General features: G+C 39.3%; 1 protein-coding gene across 8 annotated transcripts; it reads left to right on the top strand.

Annotated features, from left to right (window-relative positions):
• The first annotated feature begins 59 nt into the window (after nt 1–59).
• On the top strand, nt 60–14,548 carry LOC109535040 (liprin-beta-1). 8 transcript variants are annotated; one of them, XM_048661957.1, is made up of 17 exons: nt 60–331; nt 4,787–5,243; nt 5,296–5,489; nt 7,549–7,692; nt 7,782–7,991; nt 8,068–8,275; nt 8,324–8,534; nt 8,657–8,833; nt 8,895–9,113; nt 9,223–9,324; nt 9,385–9,610; nt 10,236–10,470; nt 10,525–10,800; nt 11,060–11,320; nt 11,428–11,698; nt 11,760–11,891; nt 13,152–14,548. In XM_048661957.1, the coding sequence occupies exons 2-17, from the start codon at nt 4,852–4,854 to the stop codon at nt 13,269–13,271; spliced, it is 3,378 nt and encodes a 1,125-aa protein (XP_048517914.1). In that variant the 5' UTR covers nt 60–331; nt 4,787–4,851; the 3' UTR covers nt 13,272–14,548. The 8 variants fall into 8 exon arrangements, with proteins under 8 accessions (XP_048517914.1, XP_048517896.1, XP_048517900.1 ...); XM_048661939.1 differs by having other exon boundaries at nt 4,757–5,243; XM_048661943.1 differs by having other exon boundaries at nt 60–347; nt 4,757–5,243.
• The last annotated feature ends 4,147 nt before the right edge of the window (nt 14,549–18,695 follow it).

Raw genomic sequence — 18,695 nt, 5'->3', positions numbered from 1 at the left:
TGGGCACGTCGGATGCTATTGCTCCGTACAAAATTAAACTAAAATTAAACAACTAATTTAGTGTTTAGTTTATTTCAAGCGATCAGCCAGTTGCTGCTGTCGCCAAACTCGGCGGTGTTAAATCGGGTCTGTATTGTGGACGCTTCTCCTCACTCAGAGCTCGGAAATCGTAAATATTCTTTTAGTGCCACTTTTAAGATGCAGTACGGTGCATTGCAGTCTTATCGGTACTACTTTGTGTTATCGGCGACTTTAGTGTGAAAATGTACGTTTATTGAAGTGTTTTTCGCTGCTGTTTGATTGGATACTTGCAGTTTAATCGGCTCCACAAGTAAGGATATTTTTAGGTGTGTTTTTTTCCTCTAGTCTAATGCCGGTCTCGGAAACCATTTAGCGAGCGTTTAAAAACAAAATAATAAACGTTTCGATTTGTTTTATTGGTCGACAGAATGAATGCGCTTAATGTTCTGTATCTGTAGCCACCAGACAGTTACCGCCCTCTTTTTATTATTCATAGGCAAACTTCATTGTTCTGCCCTTCGATTTTTACGGCTTCCCAAGACACTCCCTATTATTTCCATGCAATTCCTATCATGGCCTCCATCAAGGGTGGTTTTCGTGTTCACATCGAAGAGCTGATACTGATAAGCACCATTTACGATGCGTTGAAAAGCAAACTACGCGATAAACTGTTGTTATTGACGGATGGTTTGGAATAAAACGATAAAACGTTGAAATGCCAGGTCCAACGAAGAATTTTTCTAAATAGAAAACCATTAACTAGCCTAAGTATATCTCGTCTAATGCATCTGCCTGTGTTTATTTTGCATGCACGTTCGCGTCTGGCTTAATGATCTAAAAGCGTCAAGCTGGGAGTCCCCAAATAAACACGGACCAAACAGCCCCCTTGTTTGTTATTTTGGTTCTTTTAGGGTGTAAAAGATGCTGTGCCAGTTGGAAAAGTTCGATTATCAACAGGGCATTGATATGTTGCAATATTGAGTCTTATTTGTAGGAAAACGTTTAATCATTTGGTTGCCAGACTGTGAAGGGCTTGGAGCCGTTGTCTACTGCAATTTCTTCCTGATGGTGCGCTCACATGTGCGGTGGACATTTTCAAAGATCATTCATAAGACGGACAGTTTTATCAAAGACTCGTTTATTTTTTATTAAGATCTCAAACTATTGGCTCAAACCGAAGCTGAAATGATAACACACTTCGCATACGTTTACCTTGCAACTAATCGATTGCAAATATTTATGTCAACTTTAAATATTGACACATTTAAATGTTGATGATAGTCCTCGAAAAGTCGCAAAACTTCGACGTGTCTCTTCCAGCGCGAACAAAAACGTTGACTTTATCTGGAAACTGATCTGATGCCTGTTTTGTCGGAATAGTAATACACTGATCCAGACGGGCCCGATTTTCCTGTTTTCGATATTGGAAAAAATCCACCTAATAATAAGACGGGAAATGGAATTTCGTGGGAATTGAACATTTGAGTGGCGTTTTCTTTTTCTGCAGCTGATGTACCGTTTGAACTTTGGTTTGGACACAGAACTCAAACATTCCAGTTGCACACCTTTTACTTGTAATTGATGCATCAACGACACTGTTATCAAGATCACGCATTGAATCTGCATCGATGCTGCAATTTAAGTCCAGTTGCGCCTAATTGTGTGTAACCGATTTCCTGTTCTTCGGCTTTAATCGAGGCCCGTTGATTGTCCAAATAAGGCAGATTTGCAATTACGTCGTTCATCATTCCATGTTGTTTACGCAATAAGTGTTTGTAAAAATTCGTTCTGATTATGCACTCCATGTTGTACTTTGCATTCTGAGAAGGAGGTTTCTTAGGCTCAGTTGGAGAGCTTGGCTGTTGAAATCGAGGCACACTTTCATAAGTTGCTCAAAAAATCCCTGATACTGGCTTGCCGGAGAAACTTTCAGGATTTCAATTATGATTTTTGGGATTTTCAGTACAAAACTCCCCAAATATTTAACTGGTCTGATCTCGGGGGATAAATTGTTTAAAAAGACGTTGACTAAATAGTTGCTGAACAAGGCACTCACTTACATAAATTTATCAAAAAATGCCTGACGGTGGCGTCAAAGTTAAACTTTTATGGATTATAGGGCGGATATCTTATTTTCAAGTGCAATAGCAGCCAAATATCCAAATCTTTCTGTCATGAAGAAATTAATTGTAAAAGGACGCCACAAAGTGGCTGTTGAAATCGATCCCCACTTTCATAAAATTCTAAAAAAAATCCTGATGATGGCTTGACTGGGAAACTTTCAAAATTTCTAATATGTTCTGTGCGGTTTTCAATACAAAACTCTCCCAAATTTTTCACCAGTCTGATCTCGGAGGAATAAATTGTTTAAAACACGTTTACAAGATAGTTGATAAAAAAAAGCGCACACTTGCGTAAATTCATCAAAAAATGCCTGAGAGTGGAGTCAAAGTTAAACTTTTGTGGATTATAGGGCGGAAATCGCTCTTTTAAGTGCAACAACAGCCGAATATCCAAATCTTTCTGTCATGAAGAAATCAATTGTTCAAAGGACGCTACAAACTGGCTGTTGAAATCGAGACCCACTTTTATGAAATCCTAAAAAAATCCTGATTATGGCCTGACTGGAAAACTTTCAGAATTTCAAATATGTTTTGTGCGCTTTTCAATACAAAACTCCCTCAAATTTTTAGCTAGTCTGATCTGGGAAGAATAAATTGTTTAAAACACGTTCACAAAATAGTTGACAAAAAAACCGCACACTTGCGTAAATTCATCAAAAAATGCCTAAGGGTGGCGTCAATGTTAAACTTTCATGGATTATAAGGCGGAAATCGCTCTTTCAAGTGCAACAGCAGCCAAATATCCAAATCTTTCTGTCATGAAGAACTCAATTGTTCAAAAGACGCCACAAAGTGGCTGTTGAAATCGAGACCCACTTTTATGAAATCCTAAAAAAATCCTGATGATGGCTTGACTGGAAAACTTTCAGAAGTTCAAATATGTTCTGTGCGCTTTTCAATCCAAAACTCCCCCAAATTTTTAACTAGTCTGATCTCGGAGGAATAAATTGTTTAAAACACGTTCACAAAATAGTTCATAAAAAAAAGCGCACACTTGTGTAAATTCATCAAAAAATGCCTGAGGGTGGCGCCAAAGTTAAACTTTTATGGATTATAGGGCGGAAATCGCTCTTTCAAGTGCAACAGCACCTAAACATCCATATATTTCTGGTATGTAGAAATTAATTGTTCAAAGGTCGCCACAACGGCGCTGTGGAAATCAAAGCGCACTTTCATAAAATCCTAAAAAAATCCCTGATGATGTCTTGAAGAGGAAACTTTCAGGATTTCTAATATGTTCTTGTCGCTTTTTAATACAAAACTCTCCAAATCTTTAACTAGTCTGATCTCGGACGAATAAATTGTTTAAAAAACGTTCAGAAAATAGTTGCTGAAAAAGGAGGCGCTCACTTGTGTAAATTCATCAAAAAATACCGGACGGTGGCGTCAAAGCTAAACTTTTATGCATTATAGGGCGGAAAGCGCTCTTTCAAGTGCAACAGCAGCCAAACACAAACCAGCACGTTTGAGCGCCTCCTCATTGTGACATCCACCAGCAACTTGATCTGAAATCATTTTTTGCGCATAAAGCATGAATGCTACTAGATTTTATAAAATAATAAATCAGTTATTTCCAGCTACGAATTAAAATGTTCTGGTAGTTTTTGCATCACAAAAAGATCTGGTAGTCACATGGAAGTCACTGATCCAGAGGAATGATGCCAATTTTCAGTCAACATGTATATTTGAGCTTCCCGCATTTAAATAGTGACGTCGGGTGCAAAGCTATTGTCCATAATTGAAAATTTATCATTCCATACATTATTATCGGTTATTTATAGAGCCGGTAATAGGAAAGGTATTTATGAATTCATTCCGTACATGGCAGTGACATGAATAAAAATTATCTTCACTTGCCAGTTATCGAATGGCACGTTTTTTTATTTTCAAGCGGAAAGAATTAATTTTTTTGCGACCAAATATGGCCTTCGGTTGTAATTTTGCTGGCTGTTTAAATGTAGTCATCGAAGACTAAGTTGATTGAGATTTTATCTCTCCCTATGTAGCACAGAGTAAAAGCGGCAATGTATAGCCAGGTAATTATTTAGCACCCCTATAGCCTGTCGGTTAGGATAACGTATCAATTTAGCGGCCTATGGGGAAGAGTCGATTGGGCTTTGCAGTCTCACCCGGAAAATTCCTGCAGTTAATTCGGATTGTCCGCTATGAGGACAAACAGGCGGACTTTATTAAAAGGATTTGTCCCTGACACGGTCACATACTTTTTCACACTCTAATATGAATCGTGAAAACGCTGGGAATTTTCCAGTGGGTAGTAAACTAGCTAATTATACTTCTAGTGAGTATAAATGTTCTCTGATTCTGAAAAATATATATGTGCGGTATTTTACTCGTAGCATCTATAACCTTGTATTCGATTCAGCTCCATTATTAAGAGCATCCGAACTTGTCATTTGTCGAAATGAAAAATGCAGAACAATCCAAAGTTGACTAATGCTCAAGTGTCCCGATCCCTCTCGTCTGGCAGCCAAACAAAAGAATCCGATATACGAAAATAAACGGCAAGCTTTAGCGGAAATTGTTCCCTTAGTTTTGCCAAATGAATCGCAATTTGTGCTGGATGTTTTACGGTTGGGCACACGTGTTTGTAGGTTTCAGAGTTTGAGCAAAAAAGATGAGAGAAGTGTGCAAAAGTGGGGCAGTTGTTGCGGCAGTTGTGGCCGTACTGGAGAAACAGTCCCGCCAGATGACGCCGGTCCCAAAACCGCCACCCGTTCCCCCCAGGAACCCGGACAATATCCACCAATGCTCCCCGAATTTTTCGGCCAAAAATAGCGACGAACCGCGGAAGCCCGACTGCACTACAAACATAATAAACAGTAACAAAAGTGATTTTAAAAATAGAAACACTCAAGAAAGTGCGCTCGATGAGAATTATTTCGAGCTGGCCGTTCAAGATTTTAATTCGGTGGCTGAAGACGTGGAAAAGACGTTTTGTGACGATGCAGTGGCCAAGCTGAATGTGAAAAGTGAATGCGAGAAACATGTTGGTGAGCTGCGAAGACGGAACTGCGTGACAATCGACCTGAAGAGCAACGATGAGGAGAGAAAGACTGAAACCAGTGGCAATAGAAGCAGGTATGCAGCTGGACAAGACCTTGCTGGAGGGACTTGAGTTATTATTTTCCAGCTCATCATTGAAGCATCGAGCCCCCGACACCGATGATCTCTTAGCTGTCTTGGGCTATCGAGGGAATGGAGACATTGATAGCGACAGCTTAGAAAGGAGCAGCGACAGCGAAGGAGAGCTCTACATCAACGCAGGGTTGCCCACCATAACAGAAGAAGAGCGCGTGAGTGGAAGCAGCGCTCAATCTTTTCGAGGTAGGTGGTTGTATTTTTTTGTTTCAATTTTGATGGATGGATTGTGTCGGATGCTGCGTATTATAACTATTTCACAGCGATCGATATGAATGTGAGCGAGCCAGGCATAGAAAATGCAAAAGTGCCCCGCATTAATCCCTCCGGAATAATGGTCGGAACGAAAAGCCCGTTTTATTTTATGATAAACGAGGGGCAATTAAATATTTCATTTATCTTTTCCGGGTCAAGGAGCGATCGCTTCAATTCAATGTGGTTTACAGTCCTGCCTAATTAACAAATGATTGCGCTCCTGTAAACTTCGCAATTCTATTCTGCTTGTACCGGGTGTAACAAGCTCAATGTGTTGGAGTATCGAAGTCCTAAATGTGCAGGCTTTTGGCCATCCAGAGCTCATCCAAGAGCCGTTTCCGGAACGAAAAATGTCCACCAAATTGAAAACTTTATTCCTACAGTTAGCAGGCAGGATGATCAACCGCACTTTGCTGTGGCTCCAAATCAGTTCCCGCTATGAACCCGATTGGAAAGACACAAAGGGCTGACGGTTCGGTTGACAAACTGAATATTTTCTGAAAAAACTATTGCGATATTGAGGTTTTTTAAACATTCCAAACACTGTAAAACTAACGCGATTAGATAATCAATCGCTTTGTCGTCCCTTTGCTGTGTTCAAAGTTGCCATTCATAAGGCAAGTTTTACCTTTCAACTCGTCAACGAAACGGGGTTTCATCCAAAGATAAACATACACAAGTACACGTTTTTAGACAATTTTTGGGGAATTTCGAGCCGTTTCATCTTGATATGCCATGATTTGCGAATGTTTTTCTTTGATGACTCTTGAATGAGAGCAGGCATCATCATAAATACGTTAAACCCCTGGTAGTGCACTATGAAAAGTTTCATGTTAATACTGTTTTTTTTTGTGCGAGCCACTGTATAGATTCAACCGCAATATTGTTTTAGAATAATGTTAATTAGACGCCCCCATGCATGCCTGGACTCTAATGGAAAAGTATTCGGTCTAAAATTAGCGTGATTAAACCAAATAAAGCCGCGGTTGTTTTTAAATTCGCCGATGAGCAGATAGAAAACATGTGCCGCTTTGAAAATGGACTCATCAACATGCAAATATGTACGCTACTTTGGGGTTTTGTTTTCTTTTGGAACGAGACAAGGCCTAAGTTCTGCACATGGATGGTCCGTATAAAAATATCGAGGATTACAGATAATCAGTTTAATAAATAGGCCAAGCTATCCAGTTAATCCTCTGCTTGGCATCGGTCCAGATCGTAGATCCAAAAATAGCCACCTGATAGACCAGATTCGAAACATGTAGATTTTGTTTAAGCAGACGCTCGCGTCCACTTGTGTTTTTGCCATTTGAATTGTTGTGATTTCGAGTGTTTTCCACGTTCAACTTACAAGCCAGTATGCACGATAGTTCAAACGGTATGTCAATTTATGTCTAAAGCTAGTTTACATGTTCTAGTGCGCTAACACGAACGTAAGTAGCATTTTGTGTTTTTTATTTAAAAAACATACTGTTCGTTTCGCCCTCACTTGACCTGTCTTTGTGGTTGATACCGTCGCAATTAATTTTCCAAAGTCTTGTTCCTCGGGACGCGCCCCTTCTACTTCATGAATTGCCTGGATCTTAGCCTTCCATTAATTATTTTGGCTTAGCCGCTAATTTTTATGCACAGTGGCAGGCTGCAATTGAGCATCACTTTCATGCATAACTTAAAATATATTTTTAAATAAACCAAAAGCTTCACTTTTCTCTTCTAACTAAAACCCATAAGCTCTGCACTAGATATAAACCTGGCTCATTCCAGCGAATTATCCGGTGAACGAAGTTTTCCAATAAAAATGCCTCGTTTGGAAGAAACAACTGCGCCCTAAAAGCTCTGGGAGGTTTAAATCCTGTTCCACGCTTTTAATACGGAAACCCGGATAAGAAATTAACTTGTCTGGGGCCGATTCGATGGTCTAGAATGTAGGACGAGGGCTTTAAATATTTCCTGAAAGTTTGGCCCACTTGAACAATTGCGAAATTTGCAGGATGCGACGAAGACGACTCTAGCATTGAGGACGACTCTACGTTAAAAGACCGAAACCAGGCATGGTCGGGCAGCGTTTCTAATCAAGATGGATCCACCTCAGACTTGTCTACCACGTCGTCTGAAAGGACAGGGACTTTAGGAGGTAAAGCTGGAAATTAGTTAATTTATAGTGTGCCTAATCAGGTATAAATCATCCTGTCGAGGTCCCATTTTACTTATGGTGGCTTTCAGACAAATGTTCAACACGGTGTACGAATGACTTCCAATGGATCCGTAAAGAGCATTCCCCACTTTCCCCACCCAGCACTTCGCCGCAACCTACTCAGTCGCCCCTAAGAATGGAGGAGGAGCTCAGTCACGAGGCGCCACCCCTTTCTAAGCCCCCCATTTCCCGATCTCTTCGAGAGAAAACCCAACGGCGAAGTAACGACAGATCCACAGGTCACTGAAGAGATTTCCTTACCCTCAAACCTATTAGTATTGCAGACTAACAGAAAAAGCGATTTTGGTTTTTTAGGGCCGTCAGCCCCAGGCAGCTTGGACAGGCGAAGACACCCGCATTTAAAACGAGAAGAACGCGATCAAAAGTCGCGGTCTTCTCACGTTAAAACCCCACCTCGACTGGACGATTTCCAAAGTAATTTATACAACAGCACTCAGAATGGGTACTGTTGCCCGCCGCCCTATGAGGGCTACTTCGAAAGCTTCCACAGAAGGCACGAAAGGTACAGAAAGTTCCTTCTAGAAGCAGTTTGGTGACATTTTAATTCTAGATCTGATCCGCAGCGCTATGGGAGTAGTCCCATGCTCATGGAGCATAGAGAACATAGATTTTCCGATCGGGGAAGCCACCCTGATATTTATGGGGATTGTTCGCGGTATCGACATGAAATGCCGTGTTGCGCTTATCATTTAGGTCCCCCACCTTGCTGCTTTTACGGTGGGGAGCGTGGGTATCATTGGACCCCACCGCCTTTCCCTAAGGTAGACCCCGAATTACCGACAGGAAAGAAAACCCTGCATTTTTATAACGAGATCATATTGGCTTTTTGTATTGTTGATTTTTTTGTTTTATTAAATTTTGATGATGATGATGTTTTGTTTAGCCAGGTGAGCAGGATGAGAAGCTACGCAAAGTCCAGTACGAGAAGGACAGTCTTCAGCTGCAAGTGCAAGTTCTGACCGAGCAAATCGAGGCGCAGTCCGACAAGATTTCGGACCTGGAGAAGACGCTTCAGGAGAAGAAAACGTTGCTGTCTGATGCCGAGGAGAAGCTGCAAAGGGTAAATAGACGATGCAAGGAAGCCGGCCAGTGGGATCAATCGAGTTCTAAATGCGTTACAGGAGGTCCTATCGAGATCCTCCCTGGAAACGCAGAAGTTGGAACTGATGTCACTTATGAGCGAACTCAAGCTGAACTCTGCATCGCTGGAACGGGAAAATTTGGAGCTGAGAAACAGCCTGTTTAACAATAACTCGGATGGTAAGAAGCCTCCAGTAATGCCAAGAATACCGGCGGCTTCACATGGCCAGTTGACTTCGACACCTCAGCATTCTATTCAGGTAAGTTCTTAGCGAGTGCACGAATACCCAATCAAAACAATGTGATTTGGAACGTGTAATGGTAGGATTAAAAAAATGTTAAATCAATATGAATGAACCGTTTATTTAGGGCTTACGAGTGTCGCCCTCGCCAAGTCCTGTAGGAATGCCGTTAGCAGCCGCTAGAAACGTGGAGTCAACCGCGTACCAAACCGAAATCCTTCGTCCCAAGGTGAGTTGAAAATTTACAGACTTTCAAGTGCCTTTTTGTAATTTATTGTGCAACTTCCAGACTCCACCATCGAGCTACAAGCGGCAAATCGACGTTCAGTATGGCAGTTTGCCACGGCAGCAATTTGTAGCAAACGGCGCCTCCAATGGAGGCATGTTTGCCATGGTGGACAACAACGCCAATCCGCAGAAAAAGGGCGTAGCTTTCGGTAGGAACAGCAGTTTACAACATCTGCACATGGTGATGGGGGGTGGAAGAATGAGGGGGTTCTCAGTGCCCAATTTAGGTGATATAGTTCCAGTGACTGTAAATGTGGCAGTTGGCAAGCTTAGTTTCACCACTTTAACTTTCAATCCATTGGGGAATTCTCTGGGTGAAACTGGCGAGATTTAAACATCGACCGTCTTTTCATCGAGGCAAATCTCCGAAAATTAATTACCATCGTTTACTTATCTTCATTCTTCTGCTGGCGCTTGATTTAGAGTCGTGTAACAACATTGACTGGAATTGATCACGCTTTGGAATGGCTCAGACTTTTAGTTGGCTTTTTGATGGGACTGTTGTAGAAGTAGCAGGTGTAGCATAAGAGCGGCCCGATGAAAGAAACTGTTATCATCCAAACCTACTGCACAATTTTTCTTTCGCCAATTAGAACACTTTAAAACTTTTTTTTACTTTACTAAATGAGCTGCCTTTGTTGTTGTATTTGCGTAGTGTGTGATGAATGGAAGCTTCAGTTAATTATTACAGCTGTGAATGTTTAAGATTGTTAGTTGAACCAGAGTTGGTAGCATTTGAAAGAATTGTCTGTTAAAAAATTCCAACAAAATGCGTTCTAATGCAACGCCCGGACACTAACTACGAATACTTAGTCATGTGAATCCCATCTAATCAAAAACGCACATTTGCAGCCGAAACTGAAAAAACGGTTGTGGATGGTACATCGTCGAAAGAAAACTCGCCTAGTTCGCCCCAGTTAACATTCAACAAGACCAAGGGCATCAAGAAAATATTCGGAAAAATGAAGCGATCGGGTTCTGGAAATCTGGAAGACTTGCCTGCAGGGATTGGGGAGTTTCAGCGTGGTGGAGTCAGAGCCACTGCCGCCGCTAGATTGGGCTGGAGCGAGCCTCAATTGAGTCCCAGGTGAGTTTCTGGCACTTTGGCACGAAAACTTCAATATAGTCGAGCGTTTTTCAGGCCTGATAAGCCGTTTGCTGAATGGGACACCGAGAATATCTGTGACTGGTTGCAAGACCTCGGCTTGGATCAGTACATTCCGGATGCGAAGCGCTGGGTGAAAAATGGCCAGCAATTGCAGGAAAGTTCGATTGCGGACATCGAGAAAGAGCTGAATGTGAAGAATCCGCTGCACAAGAAGAAACTGCAACTGGCTTTGATTGACACCGGCGAGAACTGTTCTAGCGATTTGTATCTGTCTCTTGCTGGCAAACTTGACACCGCTTGGGTTCTTCGGTAGGTACTGCGCTTTATGGCACATTCACAGTGATGGGCACTAGAAATTCACCATTTACCTGTGCTGAATGATGGAGTAAATAAGTCAGTTTTTCAAATCTTCAAATTCTCTGTCCGAAAGTTGGAGAAATTAAGAAATTGCTTCCATCAGTAGTAACATTAATTTTTCCATCGCCAAAACATCCAGAGAGGAATAAGGAATTTAAACCTGCAGACGTTGATTCTATTAAAGGAACCACATTGCTTTCTTTGTTTCTAGATGGCTGGACGACGCCGGTCTACCACAGTATAAAGAAAACTTTCTCATCAACCGGGTGGATGGGCGAGTTCTTCATCGACTAACAATTGACGACCTGGCCCTCCTACATGTTACTTCATTGCTGCATGTGGCCAGTATTAAAAGAGGCATCCAGGTGCTAAGAGAGAACAACTACGAGCCCAGCTGCTTGCAAAGGAGATCGCTGCCGGACGACCCGGATAAATCCACCCCTAAGCAGATATCCTTATGGACCACTCATAGGTAAAAAAAGTCGAATCAAACGTACCATAGTCATACGAAACGTATTTGCATTGGTACATGGTAGTTCAATGGGATTTCACCTAAGAAAAATTGAATGTATTGTTTAGAGTAATGGAGTGGCTTCGTGCCGTGGATCTGGCTGAATACGCGCCAAATCTTCGCGGAGCTGGCGTTCATGGTGGTCTGATGGTTCTCGAGCCGAAGTTCACAGCGGATTTATTGGCTTCGCTTTTGTCGATTCCGCCAGGCAAAACGTTGCTGAGGAGGCATTTGAACACGCACTTTAAAGAGTTATTGGGCAAGGATATCATACAGGAGAAGAGAGAACTGGAGGCCACCTTGGGCTATACCCCATTAACTCCCAGCTCCAAATTGAAAGTAGGTGGAACCTTTTTGGAGTTTGCATTAAGTGATATTTTTCGGTTTTTTGCTGTTTAAGGTGGCGAAAAAGTCGCAGTTTTCGCTCAAGAGGAAAAAAAGCAAAGGAGAAGCCGATTACGGCGACTTAGTGTGCCCACTGAATGCCGACAAACAGTCAGGTGAACTGAGTAGCTCTGGTGTTAACATGGGTGTAAGTTACTAACTATTTAACGGAACCCCATTTTGTTCCTTGTACTAGATGGTAAATTTCAAGCAGAAAAATAATACGTTTTTCAATTAAGTCAGGCAGCAGAATCTTTGGTAATTTAGCTTGTCCTTTTCATGCGACACCTTCTCAAGATCCCCGAGATAATGATCATTCATTGTTGATAGAATTTTTGCCTTATGACTACCACTGACTACTACTGGTGTTTCACTTTGGGGTAACTAGGCGCAATTTACTAACAATACTAGAACGTGTAGCTCGGCATCTCCATAGCATATAGAAGCGCTTAGTGTGTTCCACTCACTTCTACTAGTCTAGATAGTTTAGAGTGAATCTTTAGCTGACTATCTTAGTGAATTTAGAATCGATTTTTCAGTATTTGATTGTTAGTGCTTTATAATTTAGTTGTTGACACTTTTGATACACGAAACACAAACATTGAACCCAACAATGGACACTTTTTCCTTCAATCCACTTTTAATTTTGACGAATTTCTAAATATTATGCAAAAATTACAAATTATTTTTCCGTAAAGATTGTTGCGGACCATAAACTTTATCAGACAGTAATTTTTTTTAGTGTATCGCGGTAAGCCGAATTACTGATCCTTTTTTCGAAGCAAGTTCTGGATATTTGAAAATACGTCCGTTGATTTATCAATATGTAAAAGGCGCTTCAGGGGATTCTAATGAAAATTTTACAGTTTCTTGCTAACAAGACCAGGCATCTTTTGGATCAAACCTTTGGACCTTGGATCGCACCTTTGGTCTGGTCTGTCCAGGGGCGCGCTAACGAGAAACTGGTCAATTGATTGCAGAAAAAGCACTCTGAAGTCCTTTACAATTTCAATACATTTTTAAAGTAAACCTACTAAGCGCAACTCTTCTGCAAAAAAGTTATTTTATGCAACCATTTTATCAGAATTTGTATCGAAGTTTGCTAAAATGGTTCAAAATATTGTCCACTTGCCCCTCAAAGTGGGTGTTATTACTCAACTGCGCGCTCTCCTTTGAAAATTCGCAACTTCCAAACTAAAGCAGGTAGCAATTTGAAATGTTCACGATCTTTAGAAGGCACTTGACTTCATTTCAAATTAACTCCCTTAAGAAGACACATATATTACACATAAAAACGCCCCACACGCTAACCTGGCTGAGTAGTTGAATTCATACTAAACTCACGACTTGTTGGTGGTAGCCCAAAAAATCAACCCTATTGTTTCATTGCTGATACTTTGGATTCCAGATGATGAAGATGGAAAACCTAGGGGGAGAGGATGTTTGTCTTCGCGCTGAAAAAACAGTGGCGTCCAGATCGCTGCCCGCATCGGTGCGGAACTCCCCAATCACCCAACGGCATGTATAAACTTGCCTATAGGTTGAAGTACAAGTTTATGTAGCCCAAGTATTATTATGATAATTTTTAATATCATAGTGTCTTCCCCCAACCATATTAATGATAAGAATCATCTGCCTTAAGAAAAAAGCGAATTGATCTATAATTGTTGTTAATTGGCGTTTTTAATCAGACATTTAAACTGAATTTTTATCGCCTTAATTGCAGAATTTTGTGGCCTTTGTTGATGAAAATTCAGTAGAGTATTCGAAGATGTTGCACAATTATTACACTGTAAAGTGCTCAAACCAATCACACTGCACAATCAGAAAGACATTTACACGTGCTGAGTGCTTAATTGTGAACCCTCGTAACGCATTTACCATTGTTATCTAGTGAAAATTTATATCATCGTAGCAACAATTAATCAGGGCATTTATTATTTTTATTGTAGACTGTCGGCTACGGTAGACTATCACCAGTAGTTGAATTATGGCAGCTAAGTGTTCATTCAATTACTGGTTCAAGTAGTTTTTCAAATCTGAGTTAAGATATTGTTGTTGAGGTTATAAGGTTATATTGAGTCAAGCCCTGGTAGCTTCGGGTTTTTAGATTTTCAGCATTGAAAACCTAAACAAGCCATTTTTCAATGTGTTCTAAGTAAAGCTCAAAACCGTTTATTTTACCAGATTTGCTCGTAACAATGCACCATCCTTTTTGAGACAATATGTATAACTTTCCCTTTAAGATTGATAAGATGGACTTCCTTGATATGTAACAATAATATTTGGATCGAATTGACTGGTAGGGTGCCAAACAAAAAAGAGAATTTATTGAATATACATTTCATTTTTTGTACAAAGTCCTTCTATTCTTACAGTATATTAGGTATGTAACCGGACGTTACCAAGATCGTAGATTTTAGACAATTTTACAAACTGACCAAAAAATATTTAGAAAATATTACAGACCATATCGTAGGTCTAAAACATGTTAGCTTAAGCACTATATGGTGTTCTTCGTTCACTTCCTTGAAGTGGGCTGGATTATTTAGACTTTGCGAGATATTTGTTAAGGCATTAACTATTTGATTCTTTGCCAAATAAACGCTATTTGTAATTAATTAAGATCGTGGTATGTATCAGTGTTATACCGTATACTATGTCGAGACAACCAACACCCAATCCATGCATTTCTATTGTAACATTTACTTATACTTATTTATCTTTTCTAATTGTTTGACTTATACATATTTTAATACAATACTATACCAAGTCGAAATAAACGTAAGATTGAATAAAGAAAAATTGCTTTAATTCCCTCCGAAAACTCCCAAGTCCGCCAAGCAAGGGTAAATTAGTAAATAAAAATAATTTGTTCCTGATTTATGGCAAGCACACTTCGAATACAGTAAAGTTATAAATTGCATTTCATCTAGTGAAAAATTGAATTTCCTAGTCGAACTTGATAACGCATTAGTTTCGCGGCACTGAAAAATAGGTACTCCTGATTGCAAAATCTATTGTGTGCGGCGATAAGAAGTCCAATTAATCGGAGTAATAAATATTTCAGTGAAACGTAACCGTTTTGGCTAGCTCATGCCAAAACAACAAGTACGCATTTCAGCGAGAGCAAATATGACAAAAATCATACTTTGTTGGATTATCGCAGATTTTTAGATCGGAAACACTTGTGTCGAGACTAGTTTATAACTTGTAATAAGAACTAGTGAATAATTTTTCTAAAAATGCCTGTGAAAAGATTTTTATGTATTTACATGCATTTTTCAAGCTAGTTTAAATACAGGGTGTCCCGTAAGCTCATGATCAAATGGGTACTGCGATATTCTTTGACCAAAGGAAGACGATCTGACACTCAAGAATTCACGTCCCAAACGGCTGAACTCGATTGTTTCATCAAAATATGAGTCTTACATGAGAACAAATTAACAGCGAGTTTCACTAAAATACATCGTACCATTCTCCCGATATTATTTCGAAAAAGATACATTTTTTGAAGAACTTTTACCAACAATGGCAGAAGAGCCAGACATTTTTTGTTAATAAAAGTTAGGTCAGACCGTCTTCCTTTGGTCAAAGAATATCGCAGTACCCATTTGGTCATGAGCTTACGGGACACCCTATATATTAATTCTTCAGAGGAAGCGGTAACCATTCGCAACATGTTTTATTCAAATGGATTGGAAAACTGACGAAAATTGCTGGGGGTTGCACAAAATAGAACAGAAATCTGAAAGTCTTCAAGTGGTCAGGGGCTGCTGATATACAAGGTGTTAGTAAATGGATGCTTGCTTATGATTCGTGTGTCCGCAAATGATTCGTTTCCGTGATACCGAGTGTTAACGTTTTTCTCAAAAACTGACGATGCATTTATCGCTCTGAAACCGGTCGAGATAGGAAAATGAGATTTGATGCGCCTTTGAGCATTTATTGCCATACAACTAAGAATTTTATGTTCATCATTGGCGAGCAAACTGGTAACGATCTCAATTTTTTATTAAAAAACGGTACGACAATGGAATATTGCAAACTAAAAATAATTTTTGAAGTTCTCATTCAATTGCCGATAAAATCCCTCTTGCGTTTTTGTCGTATGGGGCTCATTTTGCTTGCTTGAATATTTTCAACGGAAGTGGAATAAGCGAATGACTTAAAGAAAATTCCAAGTGCAAAAATCCAGGAGATTTAAATCTGGTGATCGAGCAGGCCAATGTTCTGTATGTCTACCTAGTGATTACGTACGTTAATGCTCAAATGGGCGGGTGTACCATGGTGCATGTTTCAAAGTGCGTCTGAGTTGTAGGCCTGTGTTTCGTAACTCAGTGCCTAACGCACCGGCGCAGTAATAAAATGTTGATGACTTTTTTAAACTTTTTTTAGATTTATTTTAAAGGCAATTCATTAATAATATTTTTAAATTGTCTTCAAATTTCAGAATTTTCCAGTTTTAACCAAGTCACTCTTTCTTCTGGATGCTCAATTTTCTAAAGTTTTACTTAAAAATGCTGATAATCTTAAGGTATTTTCCGCGAAAAATTATGAAATAAATTTCGAATCCATCGTCGCTTTGGAAAAAGTTTTGAAATCCCTTTGCAGCTTCGAATTTGGAAAATAAAATCAAACAACTTTCTATCAAAAAACGAACAGAATAAGCGAAAGTTTATAACAGATTATTTGGAAATCTCGTCACCTCCATTCCTCTGAGAGCTGTAGAATCTGCTAAAAAGTGTGGTTTTTTAGTTTTGACTAAATTATTTTTTTTCATTACTTTCTACTCGAAAACGCTCTATTTTGTAGAATTTTACTTAAAAATACTGACGATCTGGAAGACTTTTACTCGAAAAATTACAAGATAAATTCATAGCCTTGTAAAAAATTAACAAAAACTTTTTTCAGTGTCGAATTCGGGACAAAAACGAAACTATTAAGGTTTTCTACAAAATCGATTACAAAACTAAAAGATTTTTTCTTTTTTCTTCTTTTTTAATCGAAACCGCAAACAAGCATTATTTTCATCTTTCTGCACAATAATACGGTGTTTTCAGTCAAAAATGACAAAATTAATTTTGCTAGAAAATTCGCCCCATTCATGGGTTTGCAGGGAACTTTAGAAAACCCTTTTCAGCCTCGAATTTGGCACAAAAACCAAATAATTTTATTCAGTTTTTCACCGAAAGTAATTAGGACTATCTTGAAAAAACGACCAGAGAGCAAAAGCCTACAAAAAAATAATTGGGAAAATTCGCCGCCCTCATCGCTCTGAAGATTTATAAAGTTCCTTTAAATTTTCAGGTCATTCCAGTTTTAACAAAGTTTCTATTAAGCAATTCTTTCTACGCAATAATCGCATTATTTTCGTTTTACTTAAAATACTGGCAATCTTCAGGTATTTTCTGTGAAAAATTATAAGATAAATTTAAATTAATTAAATTTATTTAATTAATTTAAATAAAATAAAAAATAATTTATTAAAAAAATTAAAATAAAACACTCCTTAACCGCTTTGAAAATATGTTTGGAAAACTATTTGCAGCTTCGAATTATAGACAAAACCCTAATAATAATTTCTTGGTCTTTTTCCAAAAATATTTTCCCGAAGTGAAAAAGCGAAAGTTTATAATCGTTTATTCGGAAAACTCTTGGAAACTGGAGTTTCTTCCCTTTAAGGTCAACACTGTCTCTAAACAGAAAAAACGCGTTTTTCGTAATGTTTTACCGTAAAATACTGGCAAACTGAATATTTTATGCAAAAAAATGAAGAGATCGATTTTACAAGAAAACTCGTCGACTTTCTTTGGCCTCAGTTCTGTTGCCAGAAAAATCTAGACCAGAGATTACTTCTTATTAGTTGCTTGAACAACGTAGTGGAACGTTGCTCAGAAAAAATGTTAACAACCCTTTTTTAAATTTGAAAATTCCAGTCTCGAGTCTCGTAAAGCCTTAACAAATGAATTATAACTCATTAACCGATGAGTTATAACTCGCTAACTCAGAGAGCGGCAACGACTCAATAGCGCAACTCAACACAGTGTTACCCAGGCCTATTGTAGATGAGACCATGCAAATTGTTGGTAAATTGGCTACATTTAGGTGTTTCTTTTCTTGCATCCAAACGGCGTCCCATGCAAAAAAGAGCCACGAGATAATTTTGTGTCAAAACTAACGAGGGCTTCAAACAGGATTTTTAATGTGAGATATCTCAGTGGAGTACCATTTTTTTGTTGTCAAAATGTCCAAAAAACCTGATATTTTTGCAGCAGCAGTTAAAAAACTAGCAGGTGAAATTTTTATTTCTTTGCCCAAAATTTCATGAGTGGACGTCTTCGCAAAAAATCAATTTCTCAAAATGCACCAAACACCGCAAATTTGTACAATTCAATTGTGCAAATTTGCGGTGTTTGGGGCATTTTAAATAGGTTCCTAAAAATATCAATAAAATCCAGGCTCATGGGAACCCGTGAATGCAAGCTTTCATTAGCGAGCAAAATAATTTATTTGGGTTCGTTCTTTCTTTTTTTCGTTCTTTACTTGTCTTTATCTATGGTTCTTTCGTCGCGCCACATGTGCAACATATGATCAAAACACGCAACTCGCAATAGTAGCGTTAGCAGCGAAAATATAAGTGGCTCTTTATTATCACGTTTTAAATCACTTTTTATTTTTGCGTTCGTCACAGATCGTGATTGCGATTTATTTAATCACTGTGACAAAATCACAGGTAGTGATTTCAGTCAGTAGGGGCTCAGGAAGAGTAGGCTGAGCAGGGTACCAATTGGGTCGAGCTTCCCCTCCTTCCCCTATTGGACAGTTGTTCGTTCATATGCAATGAACTTGTCGCATGCATTGCACATTTTCTGATTTAATTAATCGGTTATCGGCGCCTCTGTGCTCTGATGGTTCGTCATGCACAGGTAAAGCCGGAGGTGCTCGAGTA

Source organism: Dendroctonus ponderosae, unplaced genomic scaffold, assembly GCF_020466585.1.
Source record: "Dendroctonus ponderosae isolate FM_Combo_2020 unplaced genomic scaffold, Dpon_F_20191213v2 Dpon_F_20191213_1, whole genome shotgun sequence".
Taxonomy (NCBI): domain Eukaryota; kingdom Metazoa; phylum Arthropoda; class Insecta; order Coleoptera; family Curculionidae; genus Dendroctonus; species Dendroctonus ponderosae.
Note: the sequence above shows the minus strand (reverse complement) of the source record. Positions and strands in the feature narration are given on the sequence as shown.

Excerpts from the sequence above, each read along its gene's own strand:
- LOC109535040 (XM_048661924.1), top strand. The coding sequence starts at position 4,705 with ATGAATCGCAATTTGTGCTGGATGTTTTACGGTTGGGCACACGTGTTT. Across the intron at positions 8,834-8,894 it reads CCGAGGAGAAGCTGCAAAGG|GAGGTCCTATCGAGATCCTC; the intron begins GTAAATAGACGA and ends AATGCGTTACAG. Across the intron at positions 11,699-11,759 it reads CTCCCAGCTCCAAATTGAAA|GTGGCGAAAAAGTCGCAGTT; the intron begins GTAGGTGGAACC and ends TTGCTGTTTAAG.